Here is a 23451-nt window from a genome sequence, read left to right as displayed (position 1 = left end):
TTAACAGTGTCATCCACAGTGCCCTGCCCCTTTAAAGCTGACCTGCAGCAGTGAATTAAAATGGGTGGGTTGTTATGGAAACCTGGTGTAAAACTGTATGTATGTGGAGACTAAGGATCTGCAAGCTTCTATTGGCTGATAAGGGACATGTGACCGTGTGTATAGCAGGTGGGATATGAAGTTGGGATATGAAGAGAAATACCTGCAGACATCTATTGGCTAATGTAGGTCATGTGATGTGCCATATTTGCATTTGTATATATCAGTAACGGTACATGCTAGAGAGCTGAGACCCGGTTTAAAACCTTCCCGGACCACCTGATGTACCTGTGTGTCAAATTTTGTGATTTTAAATGCGACGGTGCGGATTCCTTTAGCGGCCATACATACATACACACATACACTCAGCTTTATATATTAGATTATTATTATGATTAATTTTAAAGCTCAAGTAGTTTCATGGCACTGTACAACCAGTCGGGGTTACATAAATATAAAAATATAATAAACAAGAAACTCTTAACAGACTGATATAGATGGGTAGAGGACCCTGCCCCGAGAGCTTACAATCTATAAGGAAAGGGGAGAACATAGTAGGTGAGGGTAAATGCTGCTCATGTGGCTGTGTGGTGGCAGCATGCTCATTGCATATGGAAGGCTATCCTGAAAAGGTGGGTTTTTAGGTTACTCTTGAAGGTTTGGATGTTGAGGGAGAGCCTGATGTGTTGGGGTAGTGAGTTCCAGGCTAGAAGAGAGGCACGTGAGAAATCTTGCAGTCGATTGTGAGAAGAACAGATGAGAGTAGAACAGAGGAGGAGGTCCTGTGAGGATCTGACATGACGTGTGGGGATGTATCGAGAAAGCAGGTCAGAGATCTAAAGAGGGGACAGATTGTGAAAAGCCTTAAATGTAGTTGTAGGTATTTTAAACTGAATTTGCTGGGCAATGGGAAGCCAGCGAAGGGATTGGCAGAGGAGAAATGAGGTGAATTAAATGAGCAGCGGAGTTGAGAATAGATTAGAGGGGAGCGAGAGTGCTGGATGGGAGGCCACAAAGGAGGATGTTGCAGTAGTCCAGGCGGGAGATGACAAGAGCATGCACTAGCATTTTAGTTGGCTCAAGGGTTAGGAAGGCTTGAATACGAGAGATGTTCTTAAGTTGAAAACTACAGGTGGAGGTGAGGGTTTGGATGTGTGGCTTAAAGGACAGAACAGAACAGCGAGAGTGTACCAAAAATCGTAGAATCAAAGAACACATCCAGCAAAAAGGGGATCTTGTGTGGAAGTAAACATCATGGATTAGTTCCAGAAATCTGATAGCGTATTTTACTTGCTTCCCTGGCCTTCATGGTCCACAGATCTTAATCCTATAGAGCATCTCTGGATATAATACAATGGGCTGTTCAGATGATGTCAGTGCTTCCATCTAATATCCTGTCCACATGGGCCAATATTCCTGGCCCATGTGAACAGAATATTTGATGGGAGCACTGATTTGAAAACCTAGTGGAATCTATGCCACGATAAATTGAATGGGTTCTAAAGGCGAAGGAGATGATTTCAACACCTAGTGGAATCTATGCCACGATAAATTGCTTCGGTTCTAAAGGTGAAGGAGATCCAATGCTTTACTAGATAAGCGTCTATATAACAAAGTGGCCATTCATTATCTAACCATGAGAAATATTATTTTCACATGATTAGTCTACAGTCGTGTTTTCTGGATGCTATTAGTATTTTTGGATAACAGATGTTTATTGGTAATTACAGACATTCCTAAATTATCATTTAATGTTCCAAACGGCTTTATTGTGGCTATAATAAGAAATACTTCCAAGTGTAAATATATAGATGTTTAAGACAATGATATTTGTGGCTAAAACATATCCTACATTATTATGGCTTCTCCACTGTGTGAATTCTCTGATGGTAAGATCTCTTTTTCCAACATTCTGAAGATAAATATGGCTTCTCCGCTGTGTGAATTCTCTTATGTATAATAAGTTCTGGTTTAAAGCTACAACTTTTCCAAGTCTGAACATGAAAATGGCTTCTTCCCTGTATGAATTCGCTGATGTTTAACAAGGTCTGATTTCTGGATAAAATATTTTCCACATTCTGAACATGAAAATGGTTTCTCCCCTATGTGAATTGTATCATGCATAATAAGCCTTGATTTATTGCTAAACCATTTCCCACATTCTGAACATGAAAAGGACATCTCCCCTGTATGAATTTTCTCATGTGAAATAAAAGTTGATTTATTGCTAAAATATTTCCCATTTTCTGCACGTGACTATGGCTTCTCCTCGTATGACCTCTCTGATGTTTAACAAGATCTAATTTCTGAATAAAACATTTTCCACACGAATATGGTTTCTCCTCTATGTGAATTCTACCATGTATAATAAGACTTGATTTTTTCCTAAACCATTTACCGCATTCTGAACATGAAAATAACTTCTTCCCGTGTGAATTTTCTTATGTGAAATAAAACTTGATTTATCGCTAAAGCATTTTCCACATTATACACATAAAAATGGCTCTCCCCTTGTGACCTCTCTGATGTTTAACAAGATCTAATTTCTGGATAAAACATTTATCACATTATGAACATGAAAACGGCTTTTCCCCTGTGTGAATTCTATAATGTGTAATAAGACTTGATTTGTTGCTAAAACATTTCCCACATTCTGAACATGAATATGGTTTCTCTCCTGTGTGACCTCTATAATGTGTAATAAGACTTGATTTGTTGCTAAAACATTTTCCACATTCTGAACATGAATATGGTTTCTCTCCTGTGTGACCTCTCTGATGTTTAACAAGATCTGATTTCTGGATAAAACATTTCCCACATTCGGAACATGAAAATGGTTTTTCCCCAGTGTGAATTCTCTCATGTTTAACAAGATCTGATTTCTGGATAAAACATTTTTCACATTCTAAACATGAAAATGGTTTTTCCCCTGTATGAATTCTCTTATGTGTAATAAGATTAGATTTTTTGGTAAACCGTTTCCCGCATTCTGAACATGAAAAGGGCTTCTCTCCTGTATGAGCTCTTTGGTGTATCATAAGACTTGATTTCATCCTATAACATTTTCCACATTCTGAGCATGAAAATGGCTTCTCCCCTGTGTGAATTCTCTTATGTGTAATAAGATTTGATTTGTTGGTAAACCGTTTCCCGCATTCTAAACATGAAAATGGCTTCTCTCCTGTATGAGCTCTTTGGTGTATCATAAGACTTGATTTCATCCTATAACATTTACCACATTCTGAGCATGAAAATGGCTTCTCCCCAGTGGGAGTTGTTGGATGTTCACCTCTTCTGTGTCCTTTGTTTTGCTTAACAGTCTGTGATGAATCAAAAGGCAGGACTCGTTGAAAAAGATCAGATGATTGACTGTTGCTTTGCAAGGCTGAGGGTGTATCTGGGATAATGACATACACTTTATAAGCATCTTGTACCAGAGCATGATCATTTGCTTTTACATCTTTAGGTATCGGAAGTCCCTTTGAGCTCATGATATAGTCATCTGCCAAGAAAAAAAAAAGGGATTATCATTTATTCAATTCTTAAAACAGTGGTTTGCATAACAGATCACAATCTAAGAGAAAACTTCGGGGCAAGAACCAGTAGATCATAATGTTAGGCCACCAAGCTGTTCTCCTGTAGTTTTCCACCTCTGCCTTGATGCTAGCATCTTCATAAGTTCACATTTCAGTGTGTCTATCACCAACCCTTTTTAGTGAAATGGACAGTGATGACTCGCACACTCCCCTACAACTACATGCACTTTAGAACATAGGGAAGAAGTAGTGTGGCCACGTCATGTATAATAAAGTCATGGCTATGACCTGACATAGATTTAAATTAAAATTTTGCCAGGTTCTGATGTGATTTATTAAAAATCTGTTGGGCCAGGATATCTTGAAATTGTTATTGACAGACAGCAAGGATCTAGCGTTCAGTGGTAGACTTTGTGACCATTTAGCTTGCTCTGATGTTGGATCTGCCATTGCAATCCTCCAAGCAATGCCGAATCAGAAGACAAACCCAGTATTCTGAAGAACACTGTGGGATGATGTCATATACTGTTACTAATTGTAGTCAGAAGTTATATTAGAAAATAACTATTCTCAATGTTTTCTATTTGAGCAATTTTTTGAACTTGAAGATTTTCTAATCCTTAATCCATTTGTTGCGAGCTTAGCAGTGGGGTGGATTTTAAGGATCCCAGGAGCTTTTCCCTCAAACCCCATGGAATTTGCTCTAAGAAGATCCTCAGGTTGCGTTCATTTGATAAATCATGCTGGCAGTAACGGTTATGAATTGTTAGCCTAGTCAGAAATGGAGTCAAAGGTCATCATAAGGAGAACGGCTGGGATGTAACTGGCCAGTCTGAAAGATAGGAGCATAGTTAGTAACATAGCCAGGTATCAGAGCCAAGCGAAGTACAATGGGTAGCAGGCAGACAATTTGAACAAGGGGACAGGAGCGCTTTCGTGAAACGGCACATCACGGACACAAATGTAGCCATTTCTCTACACTGTTTATGATGAATACTGTGACACAAATATGAACATGCCCTTAGTATCCCGTTTTTTCATTTTGTTTTTCAGGTCACCTTTCATCATCGTTTTCTTTCATATGGATCATTTTAATGCTTTACAGAATGAAAGTGATGTTTTATATGGATTTGGCTTTGCCTCTATTCAAATAGAAACTGCACATGCCTGTCCAACAGGTAAATCTTCAGTAGCCCGGAATGAGGTGGACCCAAGGCTACTCTGGATCCTCAGGACACAGTTTTAAGTGTTACCATGTGTTGGGGCTCTTCAGAAGGAATTCAATGCAAGTATATACTGTAGGAATGACTAAGCAGCTTTTCCAGACAAAAACAAGTCTTCAGACATAAATAACAGAGTTATATAAACATAAAAATGTAGTTCAAGAATATGAAACCATATAAGTGCACACAACAGTATAAATCACAGTGCACGTTAACCCTTAAAAGTGCAGTAAAGTAGCAATTTGATGGCTTTGCATAGTAGCAAAAGAGGCAAATGTCTATAAATAACTATAGTTCAAAGTCCACACACACTCTTAAGGGCGTTTTACTTTGGCCAATAAGTGGGAACGAATGTTTTATTGCTGATAGATTCTTGTTATGACATTGAATGCTGCCATGTAAAAATATCCTTACACGAGAGGGAGCAAATGGTTTATCTCAGTAAATTTTTTAAACATACGTACATCAAAAGTGAGATTTTATTGCTTTATTTAGTGGTTACTACTCACCTGGGCAGTTATCTGTAAAAATGTCCTCTATTCCCTGCTCATCACCCCTCACATGTGTCTCTGTAACATATATAATGTTCAGATCTTCACCTGGATTCTGAACCTGTGAAACAAATATTGTAGAAGTCATCAGACGGTTGTAGAAGTCGTGTAGAATGTATTATGTGACCTGAAAAGATCATTATTATTATTATAACGGCCAAAATTGACTGGACAGTAGAAGTTATGTGACCCCAATATCTGCAGGTCTCCTGTATAAACATTACAACAAGAAAATAGTGAGAAGATCTAGACAACATTTAATGTTTATGGTCAGCTGTAATCCTGCCATCTCCACTTTTGTCATTATACAGATAAAACATATAATACTGGTGGATAAAACAAGACTAAACATAAGATCTTCACAGCCTTCTACAGATCATAGGAGACATTTCATGAGACCTTATCTCTATATATCTGATCATCCTGTGGGACATTGTGATGTTCTCCTGAACCATCCTGTGGAAGAAGAGGACTGGGACATCTCTCCGTTGTTGTTCTCTCTTCTTTAACTGTAGGAAACACATCCAGTGACTGAATTTATTCCTTACATACAGATAATGAGAGGACGTGTGGATTTTGTCATGTCGATTACCTGGTGATGTGAGGGGCCGGTGATCCTCCATCATGACGTCCTTGTAGAGATCTTTGTGTCCTTCTAAATACTCCCACTCCTCCATAGAGAAATAGACGGTGACATCCTGACACCTTATAGGAACCTGACAAGACAATGATACAGTCATCACCCAGATCCCTTCATAGCGTTCCTGTATAACGTCCCAGCAGTGTCACCTCTCCAGTCAGCAGCTCAATCATCTTGTTGATGAGTTCTAGGATCTTCTCTCTATTGATTTCCTCATGTATTAGGAGGTGAGATGGAGGCCCTGTGATTGGGCTCAGGGTTCTTCCCCATCCTTCAGACACAGGGGCCTGACAGCGCTCACTAGAGGTCTTCTTCACTACTGTGTAGTCCTGGTTATGGAGAGACACAGTAATAAATATCACTCCATACATGTCCTGAGTCCCTCACCTCTCCTGTCATGTCCATCTAACATAGATAAGAAGATGTAATGTGACATCATCAGAATATCTCACCTCTCCAGTAAGGCGGAAGAGGATCTCTAGGGTGAGATTTATTATACTCTCAGTCATCTTGTCCCTGTCCTTATCAATCCTTGACAGGTCAATCAGAAGAAGGATCTTTTATAGAAGATATCCACTGAGTGGATCCTGTATTGTAGGAACCTGACTAGAAAGATGATTAGACAATGGAAAATCCTACAAAATCTGATATAAATACAGTTACTGGAGATAAAATGAGAAGATATTAACCCTTTCATGATATAGTCAGGATATTGGTAATGATTATTAGTTTTGCTTTTACTTAACATGATTATGCAATTCTTACTTTGTGACACATTTTACTCTGTCGGTTGTACATTTTCTCTAAAACATTAACCATATACAAATCCTATAGAAAAAAATAAAAAATTGTCAGTGTTCAAAACTGGTGCGGAACTGCGCCACAATTACCACAACTAAGTTGTAAAGCAACTGCACTGTTAGCAACTTGGCCAGGTGAGAGTTCAGCTTCCACACATCTGGATTGCTGAGCATGTAGAGTTGTTTTATGGCCACATATTTTATTATCGATGACAGAGCATGGAAGGAGGAGTCTGAGCAACAGAACAAGAATCTAAGGACGCTGACTAGGACACTGTTATAGATAAGGACAGACTTGTTGAGATTGCTGGCCAGTTCTATTTTCCCACTTTATCTGGTGATGTGCCTCATGTGGATAGAGCAACATGGCATTTTAAAAAGACAATTATTCCAAACAGCTGGGCAGAAATAGTACTATTAAGTGCGGAACTGCACCACATTTTCCACAACTAAGTGGTACGGCAGCATCTGCACTGCCAGGCACTTGGCCAGATGGTGGTTCAGCTTGCAGACAAGCTAACTGCTGGTCGAGAAAAGTTTTCTCTTGGCCACACTTTCCGTTATGGATATCTCATGACAGATTGAAGGACAAGCATGAGTAGGAGTACGAGTAAGAGAGCAAGCATCTGATGATGATGACAAGCACACTATACTGCTTGGGGATGCAGGCTGGCTTCCACAAAGAAGACCAGGTGGAGAAAGACAGAGGACAGACTTGTTCCGATTCAGAATGCTGGCCAGTTATATTTTCCCACAAGATCCAGTGATGCCGCCACATGTACTACAATAGAGCCCTGGTAACTATGTTTATGTATTAACCCCCATGTCTTATTTTAATCCTGAAGATGTGTTTTTTGTGCTGGACTTTTGGAGATAAACTTGCATTACAGGAGATACTCGCACAGAGCTAGAAGCAGCCGACCTTGGCATAAGCCTGACATGTCTTGTGCCTATGCTCACAGAATCAAAAGTATCACCAGGTCTTGAGCTGACCAGAAAAAAAGGAGATCTCCCCCTGTCACTCCTCTTGGAGGTTTTGGCCGTATGTTGCCTCTGCTCTTTATTGCTGCTACAGCCACCACCCTCCTCATCTGATGTCTCCTCTTGATCATCACGATCCAGCTCCTAGTTCCTGTACAACACACAATTATCATTAAAGTCTTGTCTCCACCACTTTTATTAGACTGTAATACGTCATCCTCAGCTCATTGACCCTCCTCCCAATTCCATCCTCTGTATTTGGTCTGAGTGCCACTGTCACAACCACTGCCCCTACCTCCATCACCATGGCTACCTTGATGTCCTCAATAATAATGTGTAACTTATCGGCAGCGAGGGAGAACTGTGGTGCTGCTACTGCTGTTTACACTACTACCCACATGCTAACCCTGGAAGGCATTTTGCACTCTTATGTTTACCACACATTTTATTATGAGGCCTTCAAATGAAAAGTCACGGGTTTGATACACAGATTATTAAACAGTACTAGCAAAATGGCAAGTGTTTTTTCTATACTTTAAAGTTATAGGCACAATTTCTCCCCTTCTACAAACACACTATACACTGGTATTGATAATTTAAAATGCGTAGAATGAAACTGCCCTATTACTGTAATTATTGCAGCATATGTTCAGTAATATGCATGGTTTCGTGACACAATAAAATGCATTAATAGTTAAAGGGGTTATCCGATTCCTGAAATGCCCCCCCCCCCCCCCATATGCCCGGGTCCATCACACACAAAATACTTACCTTGCTCCCCAGCAACTGCATCGCTTCTGGTCCCTGCATGGCCAATGGCAGGCGGCGACGGGGACAAGCCTCCCTAGCATTGCACGTTTTCATATGATTCATGTGAAAATAATTGCCAGAACTTCGGATTTGTTTGGCATAGAAATTTTTATGAAATTCGTAATTAATCTGATTAGGTTCTAATTGATTCGCTCATCTCTTCTATAGACCTTATCTTACCCAGCAACTATTAAAATATCGCCATATTTACCCTACATGGTGGATGCCTTACAAAAAAAAAAAGGCCAGTATTGTGTTTTTTTCTAACATTTTTTAAAGCCAATAAAACATTTAGAAACTGTATAAAAATATAACATGATAATTGTAATGTATGTTTTTTCCTTCAACTCCATAAATAATTTTGTTACAGTATCGCAATAAAATGAAAAATTAAATGGCGTCATTAAAAAAAATACAACTTGTCCCCCCAAAACCCGTAAGGCTTTGACAAAGAAAACGTTACCTTTCTCTTCTGTACATGTGACCAGATCTCCAGGAGGGCATTAGCAAACAGGGGAATGGTCTCATCTGCACGCTACAGAGTGTTCACGATGCCACACAGACACGAACAACGGTTCTTTCCCAGCAGTTAAGTTTAATGAACAAATGTAGTAAACAAGTAGATGAGAATATATAACACAGACTGGTAAGGGTACTTTCACACTAGCGTTTTTTCTTTTCCGGCATAGAGTTCCGTCAAAAGGGCTCTATACTGGAAAAGAACTGATCAGGCATATCCACATGCATTCTGAATGGAGAGTAATCCATTCAGGATGCATCAGGATGTCTTCAGTTCAGTCATTTTGAATGATCAGGCAAAAGATAAAACCGTAGCATGCTACGGTTTTATCTCTGGCAAAAAAAACTGAAGACTTGCCTGAATGCTGGTTTTGGCATTTTTCACCATAGGAAAAAATGCATTAAAGATCTATGCCCCACACCATTACATGCCCTAGAATATTGGCATCCCGACAGCTCTACTAAATAAATTAGTATGCTGCATAGCGCTGAGTGGGGATAACTGCCGTGGAGCTCTCCGATCTGCGAAGGCCTGGGTCCTCTGTCATTGATGCAGGAACAGGACCCGACCACTCCCAGGGTGGTAGCGCATTTTCAAGAATAGTGTCCGTTACTGCACAATTGGGGGTGGGCGACTAGTCAGTCTGAAAAGGCAGCATAGGGAGTAGCCACCACTTCATGTCTTTTGGACTCAGACACTTGATTGGCTCTCCTGAACACCTCCAGAATTATGTCTGGGAACAATCCTCTGAAAGACAAGGCCTGAGCATGTTGCTATGCAATATTCTAGTCGGCCTATCAGAGTCTTCCCTTTGGACATCGTAGACTGGGCCTTATTAATACACCTGCTGTTTCACAATATATGGCTGCGACTCCCAGCGGTCATCTAATTTATCTGTGGGCCGTTTAGCACGAACCAATACGCTGTCACCCGGAGACAAGGGTGTAGTCTGCACAGGTTGATGGTCCCTAGGGGTTTGCTGTTGCAACCTTTCATTGATCAACCAATGAACAGTCTTCAGTTTGTCTTGGTGCTCTTGCACCCATGAGTCAGCGGTCCTAGGGAACTTATCCGAAAGAGGTCCAAGGTTCATTTCGGCAACTTCTTGCCCTGGACAACGGAACAGCAGCATGTGTGGGGTATAGCTGGTAGTATTATGAACACGATTATTATACGCCCAGAGAAGTTCAGGCAAATACTCGGGCTAGCGCAACTTATGTTCTTTCTCCAGAGTACGGAGCATCAGTAGAAGCGTCTTGTTGAATCTTTCACAGGCCTCATTGCCCCGCAGGTGGTATGGCGTCGTTCGTGACTTCTCAATCCCATATAGCCAACACAGCTCATCCATCAACTTCCCTTGGAAGCATTCTCCTTGATCGGAATGTATCTGCTTCGGGCATCCGTACACTTTGATAAAGTGTTTGCACACTGCACGGGCAGCTGATTCCGCCGTCTGGTCACGGGTAGATACCGCCACAGAGAACGTTGTGAAGTGATCAGTCATCACAAGGCAATACTGGTGACCACTCACTGACTGGCCGATCAAAATGTAATCGATTAGGATCATCGTTCAGAAAATTTTATTTGGGGCTCTTTGCTCAGGAGGATTCACCAGCTCGCATGCTCGACACTTCTGGCACACTTCACGGACAATCTACTCCAACTGCGGGCAGTATACGAATCTCTGTACCCACTTATATGTCTTCTCCGCTCCAAAGTGGGAACCCTTCTCATGTCCCTCGAGGGCCACCCTTCGGGCCAGGCTACTGTATCACTATCTGCCACCTTTCTTCAAGATCAGTAGGCAGAAACACCTTCCGGTACATGATCCTATTTCAAATTTGCAGCCGATCCCACTGCTGCAACAGCTTCCAGCCATCTGAGGACAAGCGACTTTGCTCTTCAATCTTGGGCCATATCCCAGTCTTCACCCAATGTTTGATCTTCTTTAAGTCAAGATCATCATCTTGCACTCAAGCCCATTCTTCCTGTCTTCCCCAGCAGCACAGTGCTGTCAGTAGCCACCCCACTTAATCTGGACATGGGTGTCTGTCGGGGCATCCGACCAAGATCAGGTATCTCAGTCCCTTCATCCTCTTCATCAACCTCACCTACTGGGACATCCCAGGTGACTCTAGACAGTGCATCCACATTCGCGTTGTCCTTACCGGCACGGTATTTGATGGTATAGTCAAACTTTGCCAGCCTAGCCATCCATCTCTGCTCCAAGGCGCCCAGCTTCACATTCTGCAGGTGGGCCAATAGGTTATTGTCTGTTCTTAGTAGGATCTGTGCTCCGGTGAGATATCCTGAGAACTTAAGTCATGGCCCAGACTGGCGCCAACAACTCGAGTTTGAAGGAGCTATAATTTTCTGTATTATGCTCAGAGTCCTGTAAGGATTGAATAGCATACGCAATGACTCGTTCCTGCCCGTCTTGTTCTTTTTTTAAATCAGATCTTTTTTATTGAAAAATGTACAAAGTAAATGCACACTATAGCGTGTCATAACAAATATGACAAACAGACACATTATTCAGCAAATCTGGTAACACACAGGATACCAAGCCATGAGTAAAAATCAAATTTCCGCCCAACTCCCCAACCCCCCCCCCATCCCACCCATCCCGCCCCCTCTTAACCTACACAATACATAGGTGCACTATCATATATTCCTATGCAGACGTCGAGACGACAGCCACGGTTCCCATAATTTTTCAAATTTTGCTGGGCATCCACGACCCGTCTTGTTCTTAGACTAGTACTGCTCCCAGTCCATGCAAACTGCCATCAGTGTGTCATGGTCTTACCTTCTTGCTGTTCTCCTTCGTTTGACATGTGCTGGCGGCCATCTTGGTTTCTGGGTTTCTTGTAGCCTCCCACCCTGCGGCTTCTCCTTCCCACTGGGAGGAGCTGGATGCCTAGCTCATATATATAGGAGGTCTGTAGCTTCAGTTCCTTGCTTGGTCCTCCTGTGTTCATATGCTTCTAAGACTGCTGCTGCTTCTGGTTCCTGATCCTGGCTTCGTCTGACTACCCTGCTGGTTCCTGATCCAGGCTTCGTCTGACTACCCTGCTGGTTCCTGATCCAGGCTTCGTCTGACTACCCTTCTGGTTCCTGACCTCTGGCTTCGCAAGACCCTGCTTCGGTTTAGCCATCCGTTTGGACTTTTGCCTTACAGCTTGATTTTCAATAAAGCCTTCTTATTTCCACTTATCTCTTGTTGTACGTCTGGTTCATGGTTCCATGACATTGTGGAGAGTGTAAATGGTCTGTCATACTAAGCATATGCCAGGATGGGGGTGTAACGTTACATTACCCTACTTAGTGATATTTCCCTACCTCCTAATTTCCGTTCGCACTGCTAATGACGTGATAAGGCGTTCCTGAGTTTTGACGATCTGCGCATGCACAAACGCACAGTTTATGGAAAATCTCAGCGGAGTTCAGCTGCACACCGGGACATTGCGCATGTGCAGGAGAGCCTCAGTAGGGAAATATTACAGCCCAGTGCGCAAGCGTGGCTAACTCCGGCCGGCGCATGCGCAATGTCCCGGTGTGCAGCTAAACTCCGCTGAGATTTTCCATAAACTGTCCGTTTGCGCATGCGCAGATCGTCAAAACTCAGGAACGCCTCCTCACATCATTAGCAGTGCAACCGGAAGTTAGGAGGTAGGGAAATCTCACAAAGTAGGGTAATTTAACGTTACAGGGGCACTAATCAAGGCTTTCTTCAACTCGTCAAATGCTTGCTGCTGTGGCAGCACCCATGATATGGGCCGTGTCTTCGGACCCTGGGCAGTCCCTTTTAAGAGTTTGTGCAGCGATCCGGCGATCTTAGCAAAGCCCTTTATAAATCTTTGATAGTAACCAGCCAACTTAAGGAATGCTTTCACTTCTCAAAGTCTCTTAGGTTGCGGCCACTTGCCTCTACCTTACTCTCCGCAGGGAGAACTCTCTCAGCTGACACGATATTTTCCGATACTCTAGGCTTGTTTGGAAAATATGGCACTTCCTCGGTTTGATCTTAAGGCTATGTGCGTGTAGCCTACCTAACACTTGCCTCAGTATTCTCAAATGTTCATCAAACATAGGTGCATGAACTATCACATCAGAATTTACTCAAAGTTCAGGTCACCCAGGCAGTGTTCCATTAGGTGTTGGAATGTACTCGGAGCATTCGTCAGCCCGAAGAACATCCTGTTGAACTCATACAGCCCCATGGGTCGGTTAAAGGCTGTCTATCCTTCTCTGCCACAGTTACTTGCCAGTAGCCACTTGCTAAGTCCAGAGTTGAAAAAAACTTGGCACGCTGTAATGCCGTCAATGACTCTTCAATCCTAGGCAGGGGAAAAGCGTCCTTTACTGTGGCAGCATTTAACTTCCGGTAGTCCACACAGAACCTCAAGGATCCATCCTTCATCCGCATCAAAACCCCTGGTGCAGCCCACAAGCTTTGGCTCTCTTTTACCACTTCACTATCTATCTGTGAACTTTTTGGTAGAGGGTGGGCGGAATCTGCTGGTACCTTTCTTGAAATGGGGGGAGAATCCCCAGTCTGTATTTCATGTTCGATAGTCGTTGTGCACCTGAAGTCCTTCTCACTTCAGGAAGAGGCGGATTAAAACTCCCATAACAATGCTTCAATCTTCTCCATCTGATCGGCGGTGAACTGGTTCATATCAATCTCCATTTGTTCCAAGATCCGCCGACCATTCCACTCAGGCGTGGGTTCCTCCAAAGAGTTCTGGTCCACTGCCAAAGTCCAGGCATCATTTTTAATAGCCCATAGGGCGAACTGGCCACCTGAAAGTGGTTCTCCTTGCAGCATATATACCTCATCCACTTTCTCTCCAGCAAGGAAGGTAACTTCATGATCGTGTACGTTCACACACCAGACTGACATATGCCCCTCCGTGACTGTCACAATGGTCCTGGCGACCACTGGGCTCTGTCTGGCTACCGACACGCCCAGGGGTTCTATCAGCATATCTATCCCATTTAGTTTCCTCCGGCTTCCGACAGGCATTCGTATCATCTTCTCCTACTCCAACCGGCTTACCCTAAGGAGTGCTTTTGCAGATACCGCATGTCCGGATCAACCTCTGGAAGGCTCTCTGAGTAGGCTTGTGGGCTTGTCGTTTTTCTCCAATAACTCGGGCCTTCCTTTTCAAACATGAGCTGATCCAATTCATGCAGTACATTAATTCCCAATATGACGGGAGCTCCATACCGAGCCGGTTTCTCTACAAGCACCACTCCATTTTTCCCAACATCTTGTCCACATAGCTTTATTCTCATCCAAGCCACTCCGAACATAGGTATAGCAGTCTGATTTACCCCCATCAGCTTGATCACGGTGCACTTGTCAGGCTTTAACAGGTGGCCGAAGTATCTCTCAAAGAACTGCACTGGCTTCGTGGTTACTTCCAACACTGTGTCTACAAGACATTCCACCATCTTTCCTTCAATCTGCACCTTTAGGTAGGGGCTTTCAGTCACCAGGTCCCGGGGGTTGTTAGGGGAAACCTGGCAACTGGCCTCCCCTGCAGTGTACCCCACTACCACGAGAGTTCATTTCAAGTGTGCTATTTGCATTTGGAATCTGTTGCTGTCAACTCTTAAGATGAGATCCAAAGAGTTGTTACTATCAGTGAAGCAAGCCATAATTAGGCTGAAAAAACAAATCAAACCCATCAGAGAGATAGAAAAAACATTAGGCGTGGCCAAAACGGTTTGGAACATTCTTAAAAAGAAGGAATGCACTGGTGAGCTCAGCAACACCAAAAGACCCGGAAGACCACAGAAAACAACTGTGGTGGATGACTGAAGAATTATTTCCCTGGTAAAGAAAACACCCTTCACAACAGTTGGCCAGATCAAGAACACTCTCCAGGAGGTTGGTGTATGTGTGTCAAAGTCAACAATCAAGAGAAGACTTCACCAGAGTGAATACAGAGGGTTCAACACAAGATGTAAACCATTGGTGAGCCTCAAAAACAGGAAGGCCAGATTAGAGTTGGCCAAACGACATCTAAAAAAGCCTTCACAGTTCTTGAACAACATCCTATGGACAGATGAGACCAAGATAAACTTCTACCAGAGTGATAGGAAGAAGGAAAGGAACTGCTCATGACCACCAAACCAACTCATCAGTGAAGCATGGTAGTGGTAGTGTCATGACGTGGGCATGTATGGCTGCCAATGGAACTGGTTCTCTTGTATTTATTGATGATGTGACTGCTGACAAAAGCAGCAAGATGAATTCTGAAGTGTTTCGGGCAATATTATCTGCTCATATTCAGCCAAATGCTTCAGAACTTATTGGACGGCGCTTCACAGTGCAGATGGACAATGACTCAAAGCATACTGCAAAAGCAACCAAAGAGTTTTTTAAGGGAAAGAAGTAGAATGTTCTGCAATGGCCAAGTATATCACCTGAACTGAATTCGATTGAGCATGCATTTCACTTGCTGAAGACAAAACTGAAGGGAAAATGCCCCAAGAACAAGCAGAAACTAAAGAGAGTTGCAGTACAGGCCTGGCAGAGCATCACCAGGGATAAAACCCAGCGTCTGGTGATGTCTATGCGTTCCAGACTTCAGGCTGTAATTGACTGCAAAGGATTTGCAACCAAGTATTAAAAAGTGAAAGTTTGATTTATAATTATTATTCTGTCCCATTACTTTTGGTCCCTTAACAAGTGGGAGGCACATATGCAAACTTGTAATTCCTACACCGTTCACCTGATTTGGATGTAAATACCCTTAAATTAAAGCTGACAGTCTTCAGTTAAAGCACATCTTGTTCGTTTCATTTCATTTCAAATCCATTGTGGTGGTGTATAGAGCCAAAAATGTTAGAATAGTGTCAATATTTATGGACCTGACTGTATGTCTTCTTTCTAGGCAAATCCAACACTGCAGCCCCCTTGCCCTCCGATCTTTTGGAGGACCACACCTTTGTGCATCTGTAGGTAATGACGGGCAAGCCCAGTGCATGGAAGAGCCCCTCACTCCAGCCTCTGGAGTTACTCAATATAGTGGGGAACCCATAGGGGCAGCACTCCTTTGCCAGTGATCAGGCTGAACTGGGGCCATCTATGGAGCCTGTAACTGTGCCAATTGCATCTGGATTTCTCCCAGGGATGCACTAAGTGCCTTCACTGTCTCTCGCAGATCCCCTCCATCAGAGGGAGTTCTTTGACTTCCTACAGCCTGCATCCTCACGGTGTAAGCTCCATACGCCTCTTCTTTGTCTCGGGCCACAGCTTCAGCTTGTATCTTCTGAAACTGCAACATAGCATCCACCAAGATATGTTCCCTGAGAGCCATGGCGAAGAGGAGGGCTACGCAAACCAAGGACGAACTGGTCCAGGAGGATTTGATCTCCATTTCCAAGAACGTTAGCACCGCTGACCTCTTTCTTCTGTACATGTGACTAGATCTCCTGGAGGGCGTTAGCAAACTGGGGAATGGTCTCATCTTCACGCTACAGAGTGTTCACAATGCCACACAGACACAAACAACGGTTCTTTCCCAGCAGTTAAGTTTAATGAACAAATGTAGTAAACAAGTAGATGAGAATATATAACACAGACTGGTAACAGAGCATGAATCAACAGTAAAAGTAACACTGCCTAACAATATACTAGTATATGTGATGTTTTCCCCAAAGTCCATTAAGCAGCCTAACTGCACTTGTATGTTCCTGGACAAGTCTCACGTTGGGGTGCACCCTAAGTATTGCGCAATACTATTTGTAATCCACTAGGAAATGATGTCTGTCTCTTGTAACTTAAATCCTTACTCTGGCTCCTACCATATAACATCCAATAAGCAGCCAGAGAGATAGGCAGGTGTAAGCGTGTGAATCCTGTAGGGCTATACTTTATCTTTCAGCCCATACGCCGCCATATAAATGGGTCCTACAGACACATAACTTCTGGGATCGTCGCTGCGAATATCCCCTTTGTGTTGCTGCCAGTCTCCATGGCACTGTGACACTTCCCTTCGCCTGTGGCTGCCCGTGGCAATGTGTTGTATTGTTTACATGTGTTGGCAGTGTCTCTGCCTTCTGGCCGGCTCCCAGGACACGGTTGCCACGCATGTCGTTGTCGCCGGTAACAGCTGCAGGGTGATATTTGTTTGTGCACTTCCCCTTTTAGTGGTTTCACTACCCTGTTTGGTGATGGAAGGGTTAACTCCCTTCCCACAGTGTGTCTGTGTGGGTGTGGCCACTTTGGGCTATAAAGCCTCTGCGGAGACCTGAAGCTGAGGGGTTCTTCAGCCATGGTTTGCTGGAGACATCCTCCTGGTTATTCACCATCTCTCCATTGAGGGCCACCCTTGTGGTCATAACTCTTGTTTGATGTTATGAAGATGTGTTTGTGTTATGCTTGTTTATTGCACCTTATGGTCCTGGGTTCCTGTGTGATGTGTGTTGTGTGCTGTGTCCCTTGTAGTGGATAGCAGCACTTGCACATGGGTTCCAGGCTTAGTGTCTGTGGCAGGTGAGTGTTGTGTTTGTGGCATGTACCTGCCATTGCCATAAGTTGTATATGTTCCCCCTCCTTTTGCAGCTTGGCCACTTTAGACTCCGGTTTCTCCACGTCCAGGAGGAACAGGTAGTCTACCCAGCTCCTAGCTCAGGGACCTATGGAGGGTTAGTAGGGATCCGAGGTTCCGGAGCATGAGCCCTCCTACCATCAAGGTCGGCTCATGCAGCTAGGATTTAGGGTCAGATTAGGGAAGCTCTAGGAGGTGACCTGCTCCCTAATTCTGTCTCCCTGGTCGAGCAGCGACTTCCATCATCTGGCATCGCACAGCTGAGGGTTTTCCCCATCCTCAGCCGTGACAGTGATTTGCCGAGTGCAGTGTCAAACCTGCACATTCAGTGTATTATCACACTTGTGAGGGTCCAAAACAACTAATTATGGCGCTGAGAAGCAGTTATTAGATTAAAGCATAGCATGAGGAGGTGTGATCCAGGTTCATTCTTGTTTTTGGATATTTTCCTTTTTTTGCACTCTGGTGTTAGCACTCCTCCCATTCAACCAAGGTGGTTTTAATTAGCAGGAAACTGCATAAAAATTCCTACCAGCTCTCAATTGGAGTTCCTGAGAGCATATGATAAGGTGAGCTTTGACAACTGTTCACATGGTGGCCAGTGGTTCTGTGCTGGTGGGGCCCAGTGCCAGGGTAGCATTGCCAAACAGCAGGGGTGCTGTTTTGCTGCTGAGTCCCGCCATCTGCTGGTGCAGTGCTGTGGCGCCAGTGATCGCCATGCAGTGCCGCACCAAATTTAGAGTAGGTCCCCACTCGAGGAGGCAACCTTGTCGTGGTGAGTGGGCTTATGCTTTTTGATCAAAATGTGTGGCGGTATACTAATTATGGCGCTGAGAATTGATGTTAATTATGCTGAGAAGAAGTTATTAGATCAAAGCATAGCATGAGGAGGTGTGATCCAGGTTCATTTATGTTTTTGGATAAATCAGTATAATGTTGCTTGCTCCGGCAAGACGTTCACTGTCGAGAAGGGAGGATCACCCTAACACACAGAGCATTATTTCCGGACTGCACACACTTGTGTGAAACACCCCTAACTGTGGTAGGAGAGGAAGTTAAGCCAATTTTTTAAAATTAGGAACACTCCTTTTATATCCGTATAACTGTAGTAGGAGAATAATTAATTTAATATATGGTCCCCAGGAGGAGCGTGCTTTCTACACCCGTGCCACAAAATCGTGCAGTGTGCCACACAAAAATGTGCACAAGGTTACGGTCTATCGCAGGCCCTTTCTGTAAGAGAAGGGCCCCATAAACCTTTCCCAGTTAGTTTCCGGGCTAGAAGACTCCTGCAAGGGTGCCGAGACAAAAAGGCAACCCTCAGACGAAGCTGGGAGTACTCCCCGGCAACCCTCAGCCAAAGCTGAGGGTACGCCAAATCTGTGCTCCGGCCATCTCCTAGCCTGCCACCCAAGGTGTCGGCACAAAGCTCGACTTTTAGGTGGGGGTTACCCGTAAGACTGCGGAAACCCAAGAAATCCTTATGACAAACAAACATGGAAAGTGAACACACAGTGAACAAAAAATGTAATAAATAGTGAATGTGCGCTGAGACTCAGCCTGGACATCTGGCCGAAATTATAAAAATTCATCTTCCTTACGCTAGGCCTGGCAGCTGGGCAAAGAATAGAGGTGTGTGCGCTCAAAAATGTGAGAAAATGAAGTGTGTGCAAATGTGCTGTTACTCAGTAGGCTCCCACCCCCAGTGAGTTCAGGTACGCCAGGGTCACCACTCCTGGGGCACTTCTGTACCTCGGGCTTTCAAACATTCTTAGCCCCTGGCCTAGATCAGGCAGGGCCCCTGGTCACCTTGCATAGGGCACTAATGGCCCAAGCCTTGCAACCTAGGGATGCCATGTGGTTCTCTGCCCTACATCCCAGAGGACTGGCAACTCACAAAAACATATATTACAATTGATCTTAACAAAAAAGCAGACAACTGAGAACCCGAAAAGGGTTTGCCGTCAAGGCTGCCATTCGACGAAGCAGAACACTTCTGAAGGGGACAGCCTCCAGTCCCCTTTCCAGGAGGTATGTCGCTCTCACAAAACAGGGAGATCATCCATCTGTCTCTCTGCCCTCACCAAAATGCTCCTCTTCAGGTTCCAATCTGCATAACACGACACGCCTGGTGCACGCCAACTTTTGGCCACACCTTTTCCTCACATGTACATCCTGGTGCCAAATCGAGCAGTTTATCCGGGCCTGTCTCTGACTCACTCACTCATAAAGAACGAAGAGGGAGAGTGGAAAAGGCACGCGTGACATGTACATAACATCAAATGGGGGGGGGGAGAGACAGGAGGGACGAGAAGGAAGGAGAAAAAAAAAGCATTGTTGATTGTGAATCAAGAAAGTGGAAAACCGCGCTGCTTGATACACCTCCTCCCTTCTTGGTACGGGTTACAAAGGCATGGGAAAGGATCTGCAAGGGGCATACCTGAGGACCCCTCCTCTCTCCTACACTCCTGTGGGTAATTAAAGGTCGCAACAATAGTGAAGCCCAGACTGCCGCCGTCACGTGCAAAGATTTATTGTACTTACAACAGTATCTCTGATAAAACGCATAAAACAATGGTATGCACACTTCGGTATTGCCCGACCCGGGTTTCGCTGTCGCGCTTAGTCAGGAGCGAACATCTTAGCATCAGAAAGCAATCTTAAATACTATTAAAAGGCACACCCTTTCCCTGCGTCACCACTCAGGGTCAGACCTCCTTTGTCACAATATAAAAATACAATTCAAAAATACATCAAAAATTATTATAAAAGAAGTGTATAAATAATTTCAATAAAAGTCAACAGATTCACAGTATCAAAATACATAAAACAAATAAAACTATCTTTCTAGTACTCTCTCCTAATAGATCTAAACCCACCTCTTTCAATACCCCTCCACACTTCTATCTCAGGTTGTTGGCCCCTTCTAGCTGGTCACAGCAGCTCTGCTCAATCACCTCATTCATTCTATCACATGACTCAACTAGTCAGACCTTCAATCCACCTCTCATCCTATCCCAGTTAGGAAGAACTCCTCCCATCACAGGTCCTACCTGGTCACAGGTAAGAGAAGTGGAGGATGTACAATACCCCTCCACACTTCTATCTCAGGCTGGCCCCTTGTAGCTGGTCACAGCGGCTCTGCTCAATCACCTCATTCATTCTGTTACATGACTTGACTAGTCAACCCCGGACTACTTTGTCAGACCTTCAATCCACCTCTCATCCTATCGCAGTTAGGAAGAACTCCTCCCATCACAGGTTCTACCTGGTCACAGGTAAGAGAAGTGGAGGATGTACAATAGACCGGACTATACGATGCAAGGTTTTAAATAGCACTCGATGTTCAGTCCGTGAGGTTGTTGATTGTGACTCACTCAATCTTTCTTTGTGACACATTTCACTTTGTTGATTGTACATTTTATTTAATACATTAACTATATACAAAACCTATAGAGAAATGTGGAAAAATTGTCAGTGTTTAAAACTGGGGTGGAATTCTGCCACAATTACGACAACTAAGTGGTACAGCAGCAACTGCACCACTAGCCTGGCCAGGTGAGAGTTCAACTTCTTCACAACTGGATTGCTGAGCGTGTAGAGATGTTTTCTGACCGCACATTATATTAGCGATGACTGACAACCGAGTGTAAGAGGAGGCGTCTGAGCATCAGAACAAGTATCTGATGAGGATCTTGACTAGTACACTGCTTGGGGATCTAAGCAAGTTTCCACAAAGAAGACATAAAGGAGGAGGACAGACTTGTTCCTACTGTTGACCAGTTCTATTTTCCCTCTTGATCTGGTGATACCGCCTCATATGGATAAAACATGACATTTTAAAAAGTCAATTTTTCCGGACAGCTGGCTAGAAGTAGTACTACAATAGAACAGGCTCGGAATTGCACTAAATTTACCATAACTAAGTGGTACGGCAGCAACTGCACCACCAACAACTTAGACAAATGGGGTTCAGCTTGTAGACAAGCTAATTGCTGATCGAAAAAAACTTTTCTCATGGCCACACCTTCCATTGTGGATGTCTTATGACAGATTGAAGAATGAGCATGAGAAAGAGTCTGAGTAAGAGAAGAAGCTTCTGATGATGAGGCCAAGGATACTGTACTGATTGGGGATGCGGGATGGCTGCCACAAAGAAGACCCAGGAGAAGACACAGGACAGACTTGTTCTGATTTGGAATGCTGGCCAGTTCAATTCAAGATCCAGTGATGCTGCCTCATGTGCTACAATAGAGCCCTGGTACCTATGTTTGTGTTTTAAAACCCACAGCTCATTTTAATCCTGTAGACCAGTTTTTTTTTGTGTGCCAGCCTTATGGAGATACACTTTCATTACAGGAGATACTCGCACAGACCTAGAGGCCTCCAAGCTTGGCATAAGTCTGGCACGTTTTGTGCCTGTGCCCAAATAATCAACATTATCACCAGTTCCTGAGCTAACCACAATAGAAGCATATCTGGCCCTGTCTTTTCTCCTCGAGGTTGTGGCCGTATGTCGCCTCAGCTCTTTATTCCCGCTATGGCGAATACCCTCTTCATCATCCCTATCCGGCTCCTAGTTCCTGTCCAACACACATCAAAGTCCTCACTGTCCCCTCCACATTTATCAAACTGTGATTATGTCATCCTGAGCTCCTTAACCCCCCTCCCAGTTCTGTACTATGTATTTTCTGTGAGTGCCTCTGTCAAAACCCCTACCCATACCTCCCCCACTGTCAAGACAGCTACTGTATGTATGGGGTCCCCCACTTCCACCTGAATCTCATCTTCATTTTAGTCCAAATGCTGGTGCTTCTCACATCAGTAATCAACAGGAAGACTATCTTGAGTATCTACTGAAGGGCATGTTTTTTCCCCCCCGGCCCGGCCACAGCAACAGCACAGTCTTTTTCAGACGCCAGTAAGTGTAAGCTACCACAACCTCAAGCGCCAAGGCTCAGCGCAGTGACAGATCATGTGACAGACTTGTGGGTGATTTAAAGTGCCCCTCGCCGAGAGTCGCCCCCAATAACCACAAAAAAAGAGGACTTCGGGCCGTCCACCCTAGCCTTGTGCCGGACAAAGGACCAGGAGTCTAAAAACCGGAATATCTGTCTGAAAACCGAACGTCTGGCCACCCTAGTCTCCAGGGACATGTTATACAATCATTACCTGACAGACAATGGCGGTGACTGTACACATACCTCCTCCTGCACCGCTGGGCACTACATGGATGGGGGAGACTAGTGGGCTAAAGGACCTTTCATGATGTCATGGCCGAGTGACCATGTGTGGGAGGAGTCAGGCTCCAGTCTGTGCCGCGAACGAGGTAAAGGACCTGTGATGATGTCATGACCATGTGATCATGTGTGGGAGGAGTCAGGGGTCACATGATCAAGCACTGCTATTATAGGCTTATCTCCTCAGTGTATGCAGAATATAGTTACAGAGTATATGTAGCGGAGCTGTCTCTGTGTGACGTGTATGTAGCGGAGCTGTCTCTGTGTGACGTGTATGTAGCGGAGCTGTCTCTGTGTGACGTGTATGTAGCGGAGCTGTGTCTGTGTGATGTGTATGTAGCAGAGCTGTCTCTGTGTGATGTGTATGTAGGAGAGCTGTCTCTGTGTGATGTGTATGTAGCGGAGCTGTCTCTGTGTGACGTGTATGTAGCGGAGCTGTCTCTGTGTGACGTGTATGTAGCGGAGCTGTCTCTGTGTGACGTGTATGTAGCAGAGCTGTCTCTGTGTGATGTGTATGTAGTAGAGCTGTCTCTGTTTGATGTGT

At 44.1% G+C, this 23451-nt stretch overlaps 1 protein-coding gene across 3 annotated transcripts; it reads right to left on the bottom strand.

The window, feature by feature from the left end:
* Nucleotides 1–454: 454 nt before the first annotated feature.
* LOC122941678 (gastrula zinc finger protein XlCGF17.1-like) lies at nt 455–22854 on the bottom strand. 3 transcript variants are annotated; one of them, XM_044299100.1, is made up of 5 exons: nt 5942–5997; nt 5749–5858; nt 5308–5410; nt 3329–3541; nt 455–875 (listed from the first exon to the last, which is right to left on the bottom strand). In XM_044299100.1, the coding sequence occupies exons 1-5, from the start codon at nt 5973–5975 to the stop codon at nt 868–870; spliced, it is 468 nt and encodes a 155-aa protein (XP_044155035.1). In that variant the 5' UTR covers nt 5976–5997; the 3' UTR covers nt 455–867. The 3 variants fall into 3 exon arrangements, with proteins under 3 accessions (XP_044155035.1, XP_044155033.1, XP_044155034.1); XM_044299098.1 differs by lacking the exon at nt 455–875 and having other exon boundaries at nt 1751–3541; XM_044299099.1 differs by lacking the exons at nt 455–875; nt 5749–5858; nt 5942–5997 and adding an exon at nt 22840–22854 and having other exon boundaries at nt 1751–3541.
* Nucleotides 22855–23451: the final 597 nt, after the last annotated feature.

The sequence above is a fragment of the Bufo gargarizans genome, chromosome 6, assembly GCF_014858855.1.
Source record: "Bufo gargarizans isolate SCDJY-AF-19 chromosome 6, ASM1485885v1, whole genome shotgun sequence".
Lineage (NCBI taxonomy): Eukaryota > Metazoa > Chordata > Amphibia > Anura > Bufonidae > Bufo > Bufo gargarizans.
The sequence above is the reverse complement of the archived record's forward strand: the minus strand, read 5'-3'. Positions and strand labels throughout refer to the sequence as shown.

Excerpts from the sequence above, each read along its gene's own strand:
- LOC122941678 (XM_044299098.1), bottom strand. The coding sequence starts at position 5,975 with ATGATGGAGGATCACCGGCCCCTCACATCACCAG. Across the intron at positions 5,411-5,748 it reads ATCAGATATATAGAGATAAG|GTTCAGAATCCAGGTGAAGA; the intron begins GTCTCATGAAAT and ends TTTGTTTCACAG. Across the intron at positions 3,542-5,307 it reads TTTTACAGATAACTGCCCAG|ATGACTATATCATGAGCTCA; the intron begins GTGAGTAGTAAC and ends TTTTCTTGGCAG.